A 17144-nucleotide genomic window follows, 5' to 3' on the forward strand; every position below is an offset into this window, starting at 1 on the left:
AGAAAAAAAAAATAAAGGTACTATCACTTAAATATAATAACTCCCTATGCCCCCTCCTCTGGATACCATCTTGATAGGATACCGTCTCTGTTTTAAATAAAGAAATCCCCCCCATATAGGCAATAATTTACAATTTATTTATGAAGCATATTTTTGGGGTAACTTCCGGTTCAATATTTAATTCCCCAACCTTGTACATAGCTTAGTCTATAGCTAAATTTTGTCTCAATAGAAGTTTTTTTTTTTTGGGGGGGGGGGGCAATAAATGTTTCAGAAATAAGATTGTATTTTCTATCAGGCGTTAAACAATTGAGTATTAAACACTAAGAAAATCTTATCTAAAAACAGCAAAAAAAAATCTGCAAATTTACAATTCAGCTGTAGAAACAATCTGTCGGCTGTCAATTTCAAAATACAACTGAAGGCTGAAGCTGTATAGTAGTGACTGCGTTCTATAATTCTATTTAACTTCAAAATGAAATTCTTGACTACGAATGACGTAAGAAATAGCAATTGGGAAACTGCATACGAAATGATTTAAACTCATTTCATAAAGACGATTCTTTTTTTTGTCAACATATGAAGAACTGTGTATATTACAATATTTGTAATTGCATATTTCATCTGTCTAGTTTTTATGCAAAGTAACAAAAGAGACGAAAATTAATGAACAATAGAGTAGTGAAGAATTATGGAATGCAAAGTAATATTTGGCAGGGAAAGTCACTGGTGATAAATCGGTAGGGATGGCACCGTAATTGCGTGATTTTCGGGGATTCGGGGAACCAAATTTTGTTTTGGAGTCACGCATAGATTTTTGAGAAAATACCCGAAAATTTTGGGATAATGCAAGCCCTGCTTGATTTCTAATCAGGCAAATCAAAATACTAAACCACACGAGAAGACAAAGCTCCGACTTTGCGGTTGACGCAATAAAGAATTGCCGCAAAATTAATTTGAAGTCGACCGAACGCCGCCACTTCTGCCGGCGGAGGCGCGCCTGCGGCACGCCGGCGGCGGTACGACACTTCGAAGCGTTTAACCGGGCCTCTCGTCGGTGGAGTTCGGTCGAGCCGTCGGCGCGGCGCCGGGGTCTAGTTCCAATTCTTAATTTGCAGAATGTGCAAATTTTAAAGTGGATCATCAAATCTATTGGGACATAACAATTTGCATTATTCTAGAAATAGAAACAAGACTCCCCCAAAAAGGGTGCGAGCTAGTTGGAAATTGTGCAATGAAATTCAACATTTATGAGAGATAGTAATACTTTATTTTGAAAAACAAATATACGAAGTGAGATCTGTTTCTTGAAGCATTTCTATACGAAAGTTAATTTTTGAGTTGAAGAGTCGTGTTTGAAGGGGCAGCAGCCTCTTTTTACTTAAGGTAGCTTTTGGTATACTATTGAAAATGAACAGAAATTAAATATAAATAAAACATTTTTTTCGAATAAAAGTAAAAATCGGTGTAAAAAACTTGAAATAAAATTCATTATCATATATATGAGGGGGTTATCCTCTCCTCAACCTCTTAATCTTTGCGCTAAAGTTTGACTTTTTGTCCCAATTCTTCAATATCAACTATACAAAAACAAGGCCCACTGAATTAAAACAAGAAGTATTTTTAAGATGCCACAGGACTTTAGTGTAAAGAGCACCTGGGGGAGGTGAGAAGAGGACAGCCCCCTCAAATTTGGAATAATTTATGTTCGTTTTAAGCTTTAATGTCACTATCTACTTTCATTTCTTTTTTGTCTAATCAGACAGAAGATCACAGGCTTCATGTAAGATTCCGTGAGCTTTTACTGATAAAAAACTAAAGTAAGTTTTCTATTGGACTTTTTTGCGACTGGCATCATGGGACCTTCAGAAAAAGGTTTGATAACAGACATGCTAGGTTAAATTTAGGTATTCACAATGGAAACAGGATTTTTAGCCAAATACAACATTTCTTATTTTATTCAAGGTCCAAAGCAAGGGTGTAGTCTTAGTTTCGTTTCATAAGATACGATCAACGAGAAAAATAGATATTACCATTCTATAATTCTCTAGTAAAAAGTGTGCTTTAATTTCATTGGTTTACGGCTGTGACGGATTTTCGTAAGCTGTCTACATTATTCTTTAAGAGTGATTAGTGTGCTTTTGTTAGGTTAACTTTAAACGCTGAATGAAAAATCTTGTCTGACAAGGAAACACAATTTCTGGAGAGACAAATAATCATATCCTTTAAAAACCACATTGGTTCGTCTGTATGAAATTTTAAGCCAATAAAAGAAAGGAAAAGTTCTGAGTTATTTACAAGCAATTTTTGTTGCAACTGTTCTCTCTGTTATAAAATAAAATCATTCATTGTCCCCTTACAAAGATGACGATAAAGCAATGGGGAATAATAAAGAAGAACGGAGGGGGGGGGGGGTAAATCATAGTACATGAATTTAACATTTAACAATGCAATGTTGATGCTAAGAACACATCGCAGAAAAAGAAATCAATACAAGGAACAAAAGGCAAAGAAAAACAATGGACAAGGGGGCGCTGGACTTTAAGCTTTAATACGTCCATAGATCATATTCCTCAAGGTGGTTAGGCTATCTCAAAATTTAGATTAGACGTTTTTTGGGAATTGATGGGCGTGGGTAGGGCTTGTGGATAAAAATTGGATAAATACAATGGTGCATAAGTAATATAATGATTGCTAATGAGATGTTGGTTAAGAGTTCGTTGCAGGGGGTGCATGAAAAACTGGGTGTGTTTGAAGTAATTAATCCTTAAGCCCTGCAATTATAAACATCTAAACTGCATTGGTGACTTTTATACATTTTCAAACCGAGAGGAAAAAGTTTGTCGATCCTTTTCAAAAAGAATGCCACAAAAAGAGGTAACTACAGTTCAAAGATATTGTATTAATAAAAACCATTGATCAAACATTTTTCCGAAATGAAAGACGAGATTCATTTGAAAAAAGAATCTTTGGAGACTGGAAAGCCGACAGACACTTTATAAGCCTTGACAAATTATTAATCCGAGAGTGGTTCGAATGGTAGCAAGCCTGGCAAGGTATATTATTTAAATGTTTATCTTTTTATTAAGATTGTCGTATTTTTGTATTTATATATTTGAGCAAAGCTGTAAACAATGACGGTGGACGGTAATGGTGGACAGCTTGCTCGTTCTCCTCCTGCTAATACCAATCTTTCTCTACCAACAAATAGGTGAATGATGTCATATATATGTTCCGCTCCAGACTCGGCGTAGAGTAACCCTTGCTGGGGGATCAACTACATCATAATTTTCTCCGTTTCCCACTCTAGAAATATGTGCGCCCTTAGACACCTTGCCATTAGCTTTAATGGCTACCCACCTAAAGAGGCTATCTTTTTACCTGGCTTCAAAATCAGTAGTAAGTAAGCCTCAAAATGGACTGATTGCTCGCAAACGACTTTCTGCTTGTCGCCAGACCACGAATATGGACCTATTTACGATTGCCCGATGCAATGTGCGAGGTCAAAGGACCTCGCCGGGTTAGTAAACTCTTGCCAGGTTTAGTGGGTAAAGGAGTCTTTTACTTCCCTCATTGCAGAGACGACATCCCGCCCTCAATCTCTCGTCACCAAAAATCAGATCTGCTCTACAGCGCCTTGATGTTGCCAAATCATCTGGCATTGATAACTTAGCAATGTTATTCTTCAGGACTGCAGTGCCAAACTAGTCAGCCCTCTGTCGTCCCTCTTCTGGCTTTGCTTACGCTCCAGATCCCCCCAATGGCATATAAGTCCATCCAGGTCGTCCCTGTTGCTGCACTAAGAGCAACCCTGCCGATGCATGGTCACATAGACCAGTAAACCTCCTTTCTTACAGTGGTTAAAACTATGAGTGCATTTTAGACAAAGCACTTTACACCCAAATGGAGTCAAGTGGCTTTATGGAGAATAAGCAGTATTAATTCCGACGAAAAAGCTTGAAGCTCGACTATTTTAATTCTCAGTATCACATATGGTTAGAGCTTCTGGCCAAGGGATGCGATTTCAAGTTGCTGCCTTATGATATTACAAAAGCTTTCGATAGATCTTGACAAAAGATCCCGCGTGAAAAAAAAAAGAAAAAGTTAAAGTGCGAGGAATTTGTGATTGCCTGCCTAAGGTTTTTGGAAGAAATCGCACACTCTGTGGGTTTACTTCTAATCAAAATCTAGAAGGGCCAGGGTTAACGAACCTATTTATCTCCCTGTCCATCTTTCTATGGCCATAAATACAACTAGTATTTAGGTGGAAGGGGTTGCTGCAAAAAACATGCCTATATAGTTGGTTATTAGCTCCCAGCCAATCGTTAATCTTTAGCTCAAAGTGTGACGTCATGTGAAGGGCGCAAGATGCCTGGAACGGTAACGTACATTATGCCCAATTTTGGTATTTCTACCCTGTTGTGCCTCATGACTGGACGATCGAGTAGAAACTTTCGAGGCTTTTTTTTAAGGGGGTGGGGTAAGGGACTTTAAATTTTATGTTGGGGGAAAGGGCAAACATTTTTCTCGGGTTCGCACAGAAGAGCACAATCTATATCTTTTTGTTTTGTCTTTTTTTTTTGCCTTTTTTCCGAGATGAACTGTATCTGGTTAGTCTCATAAAATACAAAACGTGAGATAGATTAATACATATAATCTATCTCATACAATTACAACGATAGAATATATTATAATATAATAAAATATATATTATAATAAAGTATAATAACTATATTATATTCTTATATATTATATATTTATATATTAAAAATATATTATATTATAAATATTATTATGTATTATAATAAAATATGATAATAAAATATATTATTACAACGCCTTTAGAGTTGTCTGGTTGAGTTTTTGATTAAAGATCGTTGAGGCGTAAAAGGCATGAAAAGTATGAGAGAGGCGTAACTGAATTCGTAAAAAAAATCGAACGTATTGAAATCATGAGTTTTAAACCAAATTAAAGTTTTTAAAATTTAAACAAGATTTAAACGAACAAAAAAGGATACTGCAAACCTCTGTTTTCTTCTATTAGGCATGGTTTGAAAATTAGGGTAATAAAAAAAGAGACAAAATTCAATTGTTTCTTACTTTTAAGGAATCTAGATTTAACCGTTAGTCAATATAAGAAGAAATGTATTCCAGCTCTTAAAAGTATTAAATCATAACAAATGTGGGCTAATGGCCCATAAAAGAGAATTACTCTGAAAAGAACCGTAAAAATACAAACAATAAAATCTTTCAGAGTCTTTTAGAATACCGAACTTTGCAGTTTTAATCAAAAACAAAAGAATATAATCGTCATGCTAAGTTATTACACCTTATTTTAAGTTATATACACCTTATTTTTCATTCGCTTTATAGCTAGTGGCGAAGCTAGACTAGTATTTGAAAGGGCTCAGCGTAAAATGAGCAAATAGCAATCAACAATGAACAATAACAGTGGTTCCAAACGTTTTTCAGCATTAATCAATTAATATTAATAACTTGCTATAGATTTTAACTAAACTATGTTAATTTTAATCTAACTAATTAATTCATTAATTAATTTAAAAAAATTCAGTGTTTCCAAAAAAAGTGCAGCTAGACTAATATCTGAAAGGGATCAGTATATTAAAATGAGCTATTTTTGTCTCAGTGGTTGCAAAAAGTCTTCACTTTCGGACCAATAATATTTTCGTTGGCAATCACCATTGTGATTGTCTAAAATTAAGATACCCGAGAAGACAGAAGATATTGTGCTCGAAATCAATTTTACTCAAAACACGATGTTTCCTGGGGGCTGGGGGTAGGATACTTAAAAATTCAAAAACCTAGATAACTAAATCTTTGCAGGTTTAAAGTCTTCCTTTGTTGCTCTTGTGGCTAAAGTAGAGGGGTGGATCCCCCTCTCGATTTAGGATCGAAAGGGGGATCTGATACCTAAAAACAAACTGATTCTGGGGCCTACATAGGCATATTTTAGTAGGTTTAAAATGTACTTTATTCACGTAGATAAACCAGAAAGGTTTATTTAGGAGAAGTCTGATACTGAAAAACTAATTGGTCTAAAGGCCGAAATAACCATATTTAGAAAAGTTAAAACTGTCCTTCGTTATTCACGTAGCTACGTCAGTAGCATCGGGGATTGCTTAGACATAGGAAGGGGGTTTCATACTTAAAAGCAATTTGGTTTTAAAGCCTAAAGAATCATATTCTTGTAAATATAAAATTTGCTTCATTATAATACCGCTAAAACAGGAGTAGAGTGAACTGTTTAAGAGTAGGAGGAGGTGTCTTGTGCCTAAAAAGAATTTTTACCTAAAAAGAATTACTAATCCTAAATTCCCATTTTTTTCATAATTTTAAAATGTACCTTGTTATTCACGTAGCGAAATCCGAGAGGACTATTTAGAGATAAGCGGGATTTAGGAGTTTATACTTATCTTTTTAGTAAAAAAAGATAAGAAGGTGCCAGAAAAAATCTTAATGGGGCCGGGGGCCCCCGGCCCCATTAAGATTAAGACCCCAAGAGGGGTCTATATCTGGATAGTCAAAGGACATGGGATGTATAATATTTTTTTCTCCACATTATTGGGGGGCAGCTGCCCCTACCCCCTGCCACCCCCAAACGACGCCCCTGGTACAGATATAGCACACTTGTACTGCTGTTTGTCAAGCCAATGAGGTACAAAAGCAGAAACACGAAATGGTCAGATTACCTAAGCTCTGAGGTATCCTGCACCGGGCACTTGAAGATAACCTTTGTAAGATCCTACATCTCTATTTGGAATGTTTTCCCGAGGGAGTTTATATACACGCAGGTGCAGTTGAACAAACGGGCATACGCTCAGAAGAGCTGGCCTTTCTTCTCCCTGATTGTTTTGAGGTAGCGAGCCTCTCTCTTGCAGCAATGCCGGATGAGGTCATTTGGGTGCTTTTTAAGATGTGTGGGCATTTATGTCGTCAAATTTGGGAAGTATTCAGAGTGATTTTTTTTAATAATTACAGCTTCTGCGCAGTTTCGCTGCATCCGGTAACACTGCTTTGTTGGACTGAATCACTCAGATCCAATAGCAGCAAATTGAGTCCAGTTATTCCGTAAGAACTACATGACAGAGAAAAAAAAAATTAAATCTGATATGTTCATTTCACAAAACAATACATACGTCTTTTTGCTAAAACAGTATTGATATGCTTTATGCCCAGCCTTTTTTTTACTATACCCAAACTGGTTTCAGCTATTAAATGATAGCTGTAGCAAAGAGATCTTTGAACACGAAAAGCCCGTCATGGTAATATAAATCAACTCTTGTTTTTTTGCATTAATTTTTTTTTCGCACCAAAACTTCCTCCGGTAATACAATCCAAAGTATCCATGCAAAGTACTGATACTTAATAGTAAAGAATAACTGGATCTGTACAAAAAACTGAACGATTTGAAATGTTGTTCGTGATTGCAAAAAGTTTCGTTTTTGGATCTCAGATGATGTTTTGCGCCATTCTAGAACCCATTTTAAATATCGTCATTTTCAGAAAGTCTGTAAAACGGTGGATATTTGCATGAAAGAGAAAAAGTGAGAATATTTCCCTGTCGTATAAGCTTGTGATATTCAAATGACTTTAAACATGAAGTAATTTTTAATATATGTGAACATGGACGAGAAAGAAAAATTAAATACCAAAAACAGGCTATGTTGTTCTATCAAGACTCAATAGTAGGACAAAAAGAAAGTTGAGCAATATAATAGGCAGCGCAATAGCGCTGCCTAAGTAAAGAACGATGTTGGCACAATGTATTATTATTTTATTTTTCTTTTAGGCCAGGTATCGAAGGACTTGTCGTAGAACTTCGAAAAGGCTCATTCGATTGGAAATTGGAGGGGCTAGTGCTCTTTTTAATAGCTGAAAGGGATTGGAAGGCAAATAACACCCCTTCCACGCCCACCATTTCCCCAAACAAATCCAGTCAAAACTTTGTGATAGCCATTTTGTTCAACGTAGTTTAAAGATATGCAAATTATGTCTTTGAGGATGATACTCCCTCCACAGCCCTCAGGGCAAGGGTTGTAAGTTATGCCCTGGGGGCATATAAGCTTCTTATAGAAAGCGTTGTCGTACAAACTTCAAAACGGACTCATTCGATTGGAAATTCAAAGGGCTAGTGCCCTTTCTAATAGTCGAAAGTGATTGGAGTACAACTAATTCCCCTCTCACGCCCACCTTTTCCCCAAACACATCCAATCAAAATTTTGAGATAGACATTTTGTTCAAAGTAGTTGAAAGTTCTGGATATTAGATATTTGAGGATAACAAACACCCAAAACCCTCAGGGCAAGGGTTGTAAGTTATGCCCTGGGGGAATATAAGGCTTTATAGAAAGCGTTGTCGTAGAAACTTCAAAAAGGGCTCATTCGATTGAAAGAGCAAAGGGCTAGGGCCCTTTTCAATAGTCGAAAGTTACTGGAAGGCAACTAACCCCCCTCTCACACCAACCATTTCCCAAAACACATCCAATAAAAATTTTAAGATAGATATTTTGTTCAACGTAGTTGAAAGTTCTGGAAATTCGGTCTTTGAGGATGATAACCCCCTCAGAGCTCTCAGGGCAAGGTTTGCAAGTTATGCTCTGGGGACATATTAGGTTTTTATAGACAGCGTTGCCGTAGAAACTTCAAAAAGGGCTCATTTGATTGGAAATTGAAAGGGCTAGTGCCCTTTTTAATAGTCGAAGTCATCATTTTCAGAAAGTCTGCATGAAAGAGAAAAAGTGAGAATGTTTCCCTGTCGTATAAGCTTGTGATATTCAAATGACTTTAAACATGAAGTAATTTTTAATATATGTGAACATGGACGAGAAAGAAAAATTAAATACCAAAAACAGGCTATGTTGTTCTATCAAGACTCAATAGTAGGGCAAAAAGAAAGTTGAGCAATATAATAGGCAGCACAATTGCGCTGCCTAAGTAAAGAACGATGCCGGCACAATGTGTTGTTTTTTTGTTTTGTTCTTTGTTTCATTTAGACCAGGGCACTTCGTATAGGAGTTGTCGTAGAAACTGCGAAAAGGGCTCATTCGATTGGAAATTGGAAGGGCTAGTTCCCTTTTTAATAGCCAAAAGTGATTGGAAGGCAACTAACACCCCTTCCACGCCCACCATTTCCCCAAACACATCCAATCAAAATTTTGAGATAGCCATTTGCTTCAACGTAGTTTAAAGATATGGAAATTATGTCTTTGAGGAGGACACTTCCTCCACAGCCCTCAAGACAAGGGTTGTAAGTTTTGCCCTGGGGGGCATATAGGCTTCTTATAGAAAGCGTTGCCGTATAAACTTCAAAAAGGGCTCATTCGATTAAAAATTCAAAGGGCTAGTGCCCTTTTTAATAGTCAAAAGTGATTGGAGTGCAACTATCCCCCTCTCACGTCCACCATGTCACCAAACACATCCAATCAAAATTTTGAGATAGACATTTTGTTCAAAGTAGTTGAAAGTTTGGGATATTAGGTATTTGAGGGTGTCAACCTTCCAAAACCCTCAGGGCAAGGGTTTTAAGTTATGCCCTGGGGTCATATAAGGTTTTTATAGAAAGGGTTGTCGTAAAAACTTCAAAAAGGGCTCATTCGATAGGACATTGAAAGATTTAGTGCCCTTTCTTATAGTAGAAAGTAATTGGAGGGCAAATAACCCCCCTCTTACGCCCACAATTTCCCCAAACAGATCCAATCAAAATTTGAAATGGCCATTTTGTTCAATGCAGTTAAAAGGTCCAGAAGTTATGTTTTTGAGGATGATAAACACCCCACAATCCCTAGAGCAAAGGTTGTAAATTATGCCCTCTGGGCATATAAGGTTTTTATAGAAAGTGTAGTCGTAGAAACTTCAAAAATGGCTCATTCAATTGGGAGAGAGGGCTAGTCCCCTCATTAATAGTCAAAAGCGTTTGGAGCACAAATGCCCCCCGCGCCCATCATTTCCCCATACACTTCTGTTCAACATTTTGATATAACCATATTTTTGAACGTAGTTGAAGGGTCTCGAAATTATGTCTTTGAGTATGACAACCCCCCCCCCCCAACAGCCCTCAGAGCTAAGTTGTAAGTTATGTTATGCCCTGGGGGCATATAAGGTTGTTATAAAAAGCGTTGTTTTAAAAACTTCAAAAAGGGCTCATTCGAATGGAAATTGAGAGGGCTATTTCCCTTTTTAAAAGTCGAAAGTAATCGGAGGGAGAATCACCCCCCCCTAATGTCCATAATTTCCCCAAACATTTCCGATCAACATTTTGTATGACCATTCTGTTCAACGTAGTTGAAAGTTCTGGAAATTATGTCTTTAAGGATAACAAATCCCCCCCAGCCCTCAGGGCGAGGGTTGTAACTTATGCCCTGGGGGCATATAAGGTTTTTCTAGAAAGCATGGTCATATAAACTTCGAAGGGTACTCATTGGATTGGTAATAAGATGCTCTAGCGCTCTTCTTAAGAGTCAAAGTAATCGTAGGGCAGCTACCCCCCCCACATACATATCGTATTGCCCCGAAATGCATCTAATAGAAATTTCGAGACTGCCATTCTATTCAAAACAGTCTAAATATCAAATAACAATGCTTTTAGGGTTGAAACAGCCCCAGAGATTAGGGGCAAGGGTTGTAAATTTTGCCCAGTGGGTATTTAAGGCTTTTATGGAAGGAATGGTTGTTTAACTTAATAAGACGCTCAATCTTTTTCCCTGAAAAAGACTATATCAAAATAAAACGAGCAAAAATTAATTAAAAAAACTTTTTCCACAAAATGAATTTTTCAAGAAAAAAGTAAAAAACTCCATTAAACCCAAAATTAACAAAAATAGAATCGAATAATCTACCAAGCATTCAACTACCACAAACCAGTATCAATAAATAATGAAACCCAAAACAAACAGAAATCACAATAAATAACAGAGTCAAACTCAAAACGAGCAGAAACTAATATGAGTAGGGTTCTAAACCCCTATGATTTCTAAAAGACAAAATATAATTAATATTAATGAAAAAAATTGTTTTAAATGTTTTCATTTTAATTTTAAGAAATCAAAAATTAATTGAGATTTTAAGGAATAAATATTACCTTATGTAGCCTATATTAAAGTGACAATGCACATTTTTTTTTTCAGTAAATTCATTTGAATTTTTTCCAATAAAGTACAAATTATATTCTGGCTTTTAGAAAGCATACTGTTTTAGAACCCTACTCATATTAATTTTTGCTCATTTTGAGTTTGACTCTGTAATTTATTTTAATTTCTGTTTGTTTTGGCTTTCTTTTACTTATTGATACTGATTCGTGGTAGTTGTATGCTTGGTTAATTATTCGATTCTATTTTTGTTCATTTTGAACTTAATGAAGTTCTTTACTTATTTTTGATAAAATTATTTTATGGAAAAAATTCTTTTAATTAATTTAAACGAAAGTGGAGTTGCTGTTTCTGCGTTTTAACACAGATTTTAAAAGTCTGGGTCAAGAAATGGAAGAGTAGCACAAGCAGCTTAATTCATGTGTTCTACGAGGCACTTTGAATTAAGGTTACGGATGTTCCATAGCTTAGAGACAGGGTTCTAAACTAAAACTCAAAAACTGAACTGGCAAACTAACTGGAAACTGGAAATTGAACTAAACTTAAACTGGAGCTAAAACTGACTATGACTATCAGATTCCACGTCGCCTCGTGGCCAATTTCGTCATGCGAGTAATCATGCGTCTAGAGGCGCATGCGAGGGTCGCTTCCATTTTAGTTCCTAACTGACAAATTCACTTCAGCAGCGAATAAGATTGTATTTAAAAGAACTAAAACTTTTCTGTTTATGCCACTAGTTGCCCACCCTGCTAACGCATTTTTTTAACTTCCGCCTATTTCAACACGCCACAGCTCTTTGCACCATGCACAGTTCACTTAGCGCATCACTTGTCACACTTCTGTCAATACTTGGCACAAACAATTTTTGTAAATTATGCAAAAACCTCTCAATTAACTTTTATTAAAAATCTGTAATTAATGTTTATTTTCAGACTATTTGAAGAAGTTTTTGCTTTTAAACACATTTTCTAGAAAGATACTAGAATCATGCCATCAATTAAACATGATAACAAGAATTAGATGTACTGCGCTGGGCCATCCTCGCTTGAAAAATTTACCGTTTTCTGTAAAATAAGGAGCGTTTACCGTTTCCTGTAATAAGTAAGGAGCGACGGGGGCACGTAGAGGGGTGCGCAGAGATTTTATTAATATTTTTTGAGTGGAAATTAAAGTAGCCCACCATACTTCATGTACTTTATATCAATTTGATTGAAAAGGTAATTTTTTTTTTTATAGCTTTTTGAATGGAATTTAAAGTAGTCCACCGTACTTCATGCACTTTATATCAATTTGATTGAAAAGGTAAAAACAAAATGTTTCATAATTATTTTAGTGGAAATTAAAGTAGCCCGCCAAAATTCATGCACTTTATATCAATTTGATTGAAAAGGTAATTTTTCTCTAATATTTTTTAAATGGAATTTAAAGTAGCCCACAATATTTCATGCACTTTATATCAATTTCATTGAAAAGGTAATAAAAAACTAATTTTAGAATATTCCTTGAACAATATAAGTAAAGATCAATATATAAAAATATAGTTACTAGATCATACCTTCGGTTAAAGCTACCAGTCTAGCATGAACAGCTTTAAATGTGATCAAAAACTTACTTGGGTTTGACATCCACTCGTGAAGAGCTTTTTGTAGTCGTCTAACATGTAATGGCTTTGAGGCCATTCCAACCAGAGCCATAATTTCTAAGAATTCTTCTTCTCCTGCTTCACAAAGCTGTTGCACGTCGTCTCCTCCTAGTCAAAAGACACTTAAGTAACTGATATTGGTGAGTGATATTCGATATCAAGCGATACCGATATTGCTGCATCTGGTTGTCCTCTATAATATATCCTGAGCCAACATTCTATATTTACTTAATTGTATTTGATTACGCATCTAGGTGGCGGGGGTACCGGGTTTGAGCCCCCCTATCCCCCCCCCAAATTTTTGTCCAAATCATAAAAACATAGCACTAATTCATACAAATAAATTTTTGATACGTTTTTTAAGGTTTATAACCCCTCCCCCCACAAAAAAAACAAAACAAAAATCCCCGCCCCGAACAAAATCCTGGATACGCTCTTCTGATTATGTATAGAAGTATTAATGCATATCCTAAATTATAAAAGAAGCATCTTAATACACTTAGGCCTACAGATTTAAATTCGGCCTATGCTTTTTCGAATTTGAATATTAAAATATATGAACCACTATTTTACAGTTTTTTTGTGCGTTTTCGATTAGATATACCGACAAACCTTCCAGATGCGCCTCTAGACGTGTCTCTTAAACAGGGGTGGCAATTAGGGGGGAGGGGTAATTTTCCTCTTTAGATTTTGAAAATGCTTTTTTGGCATTTTCGTTGATCAAATCAAAAAAAAAAAAAATGTCCCTCCAAAATCTCCGTGTATTTGCGCCCCTGCTCTTAAGCTGTCGAAGAAGCACTAACAAAATGGGCATAATATAATTTATTACTAAGTACTAACTCCAGGTGATTTTTCCTTCTTTTAGAAAGCTATAAATATGTCACTTGGTACCTTTTTAGATCTAATGAGGTCCATCTAATTTTATAAAATTAATTGCCATATGCAGAAACGGTCAAGGTACAAAAACTCGAAGTTTCATAGAAAGAATTGTAAAGTACATTCTGTGGACATAATTAAAATCGGTCTTTAATCAAATTGATTCTAGAATTTCATCGATTTTGCCTGGAAGCATACCTGAGTGCCAACGATGACTATTCCTAGATCTAACCACTCACTCCAGGCCCAAGCCGCCTGAGGCCACCGCGGATATGCACCCTCCTCCGCCATCCGAATCTATTCAAAGCCTGTTTCTTTACACCCTCTCAGGAAGTTCTCCTCTCCCTTAAATCTTTCCTTGCGACAACCTCCCACCCAAACCGGCAACGACCTGCTTTTCGTTTTGCCATAGACGGTTGACCAAAAAGGACAATTTTTGGCAATCTATGATTCTTCATCCGCAGAACGTGTCCTAGCCATCTCAACCTTTTTCTAATTATAACCCTAGAAAGTGGGGTTATTTAGGATTAATTAGTTAATTAACTTATAAGTTAATTAATTTATTTTTATTTAAAATATTTAAATAATAAATTAAAATATTGAAAGTCGTATTTGATATTCCTTTAAAACTAAGATTTATCAACACGTTCTCTTAGTGCAGCTTCCTTAGTTCTTAAAATTTTAAATCTTGAAGTTAACGCCAATGCCAGCGTATTTGTCAAAATTTTCTTCAGGTCCTTTGGGCAATCTTTGAGGGTTCTCCATACCTTTTCAGTGTGCAGTCAGCCCCTATGTATACAGGTAGATAATATCGCAAATAGTTTTTTTTTCAATAAGAAGCTTCCATACAGACAGTATCAAGCTTAATAGTATAATAAAATGTTTATTCGCATTTATTAAGTAGGATACACAAGGCTATACACACTATAGAACTTCTCAAGTCAATGAAGCCAAAACCTCTAGGGACAGGGACTTGAAATTTTGAATTTAATATGTTTAAGAATTGTAGGATGTGAGAAAGAATCGAGGACGAAAAATTGGAAGAATAGAGGCCTAAAAGTGAACTTCTTTTCAATTTTAAACCCCTCCCATCAGTAAAATTGCTCTGATTGCTTCACGATGCCAATAATAGCTAGTAACCAGGGGCGTAATTTGCTATGGTATAGAGGGGCAACTTCCCCCTCCAGGCCTCGGTTTGCCCCTCCAGGCCTCAGTTTGTCCTCCAGCTGAAATTTAAGTTTCTGTAAAAAAAACTTGTTAAAACTGAGATAAGCCTGCACAATTCAAGCATCCAGAGAAACAGGTTTGTTTTCTTTAGTATGTACTTGCCCTTACATTATTATATGGCTCATTTTTCATTTTTCACTGTCGTTTTTACTTGATTTGGGAAAATTGGCGGGGAACTTTGCCCCCCTCCCTCCAATATTTTGATGAAATTACGCCACTGCTAGTACATAGGATGTATTTCGCTTATTTTGCAACTTGAAAATCAGACAGAAAACAGTATTTAACTCTCCCTAAAATTGCCAGCACAGGTTTTCCTTGTTGCGCTTCCTCACATCTACCTCACATCACATCTACCTCACATCTATAAACAACTATTAGCCTGCAACTGATAAGCCTGCATAATTCAATCATCCAGAGAAACAGGTCATGTTTGTTTAGTATATATTTGCCCTTATTGTACTATACGGCTCATTTTTCACTGTCTTTTTCAATTGATTTGGGGAAATTGGCTCCAACTGCCCCCCGCCCTCCGGATTCTGACGAAATTACACCACTGCTAGTACCTAGGATGTATTTTGCTTATTTTGCAACTTGAAATTCAGAGAGGAAACAGTATTTAACTCTTTCTAAAACTGAAATACCAGCACAGGTTTTCTTTGTTGCGCTTAGCGCCTCACATCTATAAATAACTAGCAAAGATCTTCATCTTTCAGATACACACTGTTTTCAAAGAACACAATTTGGCAAACAGTGAAAGGTCGAAGAAGAATTTACAATCATGATCTGATTGACATTTTAGTGGCAGGGAAACAAAAGATTGTATTGGATGGAAATATTCTTCCAAGACTTAAATGAGGCTCAGGGGGGATCTTTAGAACCTTCTGAAAGAACTTGTTTCTTCCCAGCATAAGTCTAGGCTTCAGGGCAGAAATTTCAATCAAGGACACCGCCAGGATATTTTGCCAGGAGGGGAAACCTTCAAGCCATCAATGTGTTAATAGGTTGGTTTGACAATGACTTGGCTTTAATTAGATCCAAGACCAGGGGCGAATACAAGAGGGTATAGGTCTCAATGGGAAGTTTACTTTGGGAGGGTTTGCCCTCCTAGCCTTTCCCTGGATGTATTCAAAATACTAATCATTAGGCTATACTAGAACTTAGAAGTAGAGAGGGGTCATGAGGTCCCACGCCCACCACGTGGTTTATGGTTTTCTCAGTGAGAATGAAAAAACACATGAAATTCTCACTTGAAAAACCATGAATTTTTCAAATTCTAACTATAAACAACATTACTGTGGTCACAGTTCTGTATTATGGGATGTATTATCATTAGAGACAGTGAAATTTAAAGTTTTTACAAGTGATAATTTTAAAAATTAATGGTTTTCCAAGTGAGAATTTGAAAAACAGGAACTTTCTCACTTGGAAAAACATAAACCACGTGGTCCTGTCACGAGTTTCTCACTTGGAAAACCATAAACCACGTGGTGTTGTCACGAGTCAGAACACCTGTGCTGTCGACCTCAATTCACCTATCGTGAATCAATACGTCCCCTTAGAAACAACAAATTAAGATCACTTTCTTGACAGATCAATCAATCAATGACATCATCTATCAGACTTTAATTTTCACTTTCTTGACAGATCAATCAATAAATGACATCATCTGTCAGACTTTAAAAATTTTAGCCTAGAAACATTTCTCCAGGAATAGATCCAAGATCATTAATGTCTTTGCCTCGGGAACAGTTCTACTGGTCGAACTCCAAAGGATATTAATAACCAAAGGCCATGGACACAATTAGGCAAGAAACATCTTAGCGATGAATTGTTGTAGCGCGCGAAAAGGTTTCCATATAATTTGAAATGCATTGACGCAGAGATGCCAATAACAAAGGAACACGCTGAATTTACGTTTAGGGATTATTTGGGCGAAACCGTTTTAGACAGGTTATGGAACTATTTCGGTGAAACAGATAGAGACATTTTAAAAGAAGATTTTTGAAGAGATTTTGGAAGAGGTTTTGAGTGTGGTCGTTATAATACTCAAGTTTCATTTGAACAGTGTTGTGAGGTCCTCTCACCCATCCCCATAGGGTTCCACTCCTCATACACCACCGCCGAAGGTAGCCCCCGGTCCTCAACGCCCCCCCAAACTCCCAAAGGTTCCGATCCCCCTACCACATCCCCGAAGGAAGCCACCGGTCCTCAAAGGTTCTCTGGGCTTCCAAAGGACCCCCCCGGACCCCCAAAGACCCTCACCCAGTCCCCAAAGGTCCCCAGGCACCCAAAGGG

At 36.7% G+C, this 17144-nt stretch overlaps 1 protein-coding gene across 3 annotated transcripts in view; it reads right to left on the reverse strand.

Moving 5' to 3' along the window:
• The window catches only part of nab (NGFI-A-binding protein homolog), a 229582-nt gene that overhangs the window by 178956 nt on the left and 33482 nt on the right, over positions 1–17144 (reverse strand). For all 3 annotated transcript variants that reach the window (XM_089094852.1, XM_089094850.1, XM_089094851.1), the window contains exon 4: positions 12717–12854. In XM_089094852.1, coding sequence (XP_088950978.1) covers positions 12717–12854 — 138 coding nt within the window. The remainder of the gene's footprint in view (positions 1–12716; positions 12855–17144) is intronic.

This window comes from Artemia sp. Qi Xiang Cuo, chromosome 9 (assembly GCF_049724085.1).
Source record: "Artemia sp. Qi Xiang Cuo chromosome 9, ASM4972408v1, whole genome shotgun sequence".
Lineage (NCBI taxonomy): Eukaryota > Metazoa > Arthropoda > Branchiopoda > Anostraca > Artemiidae > Artemia > Artemia sp. Qi Xiang Cuo.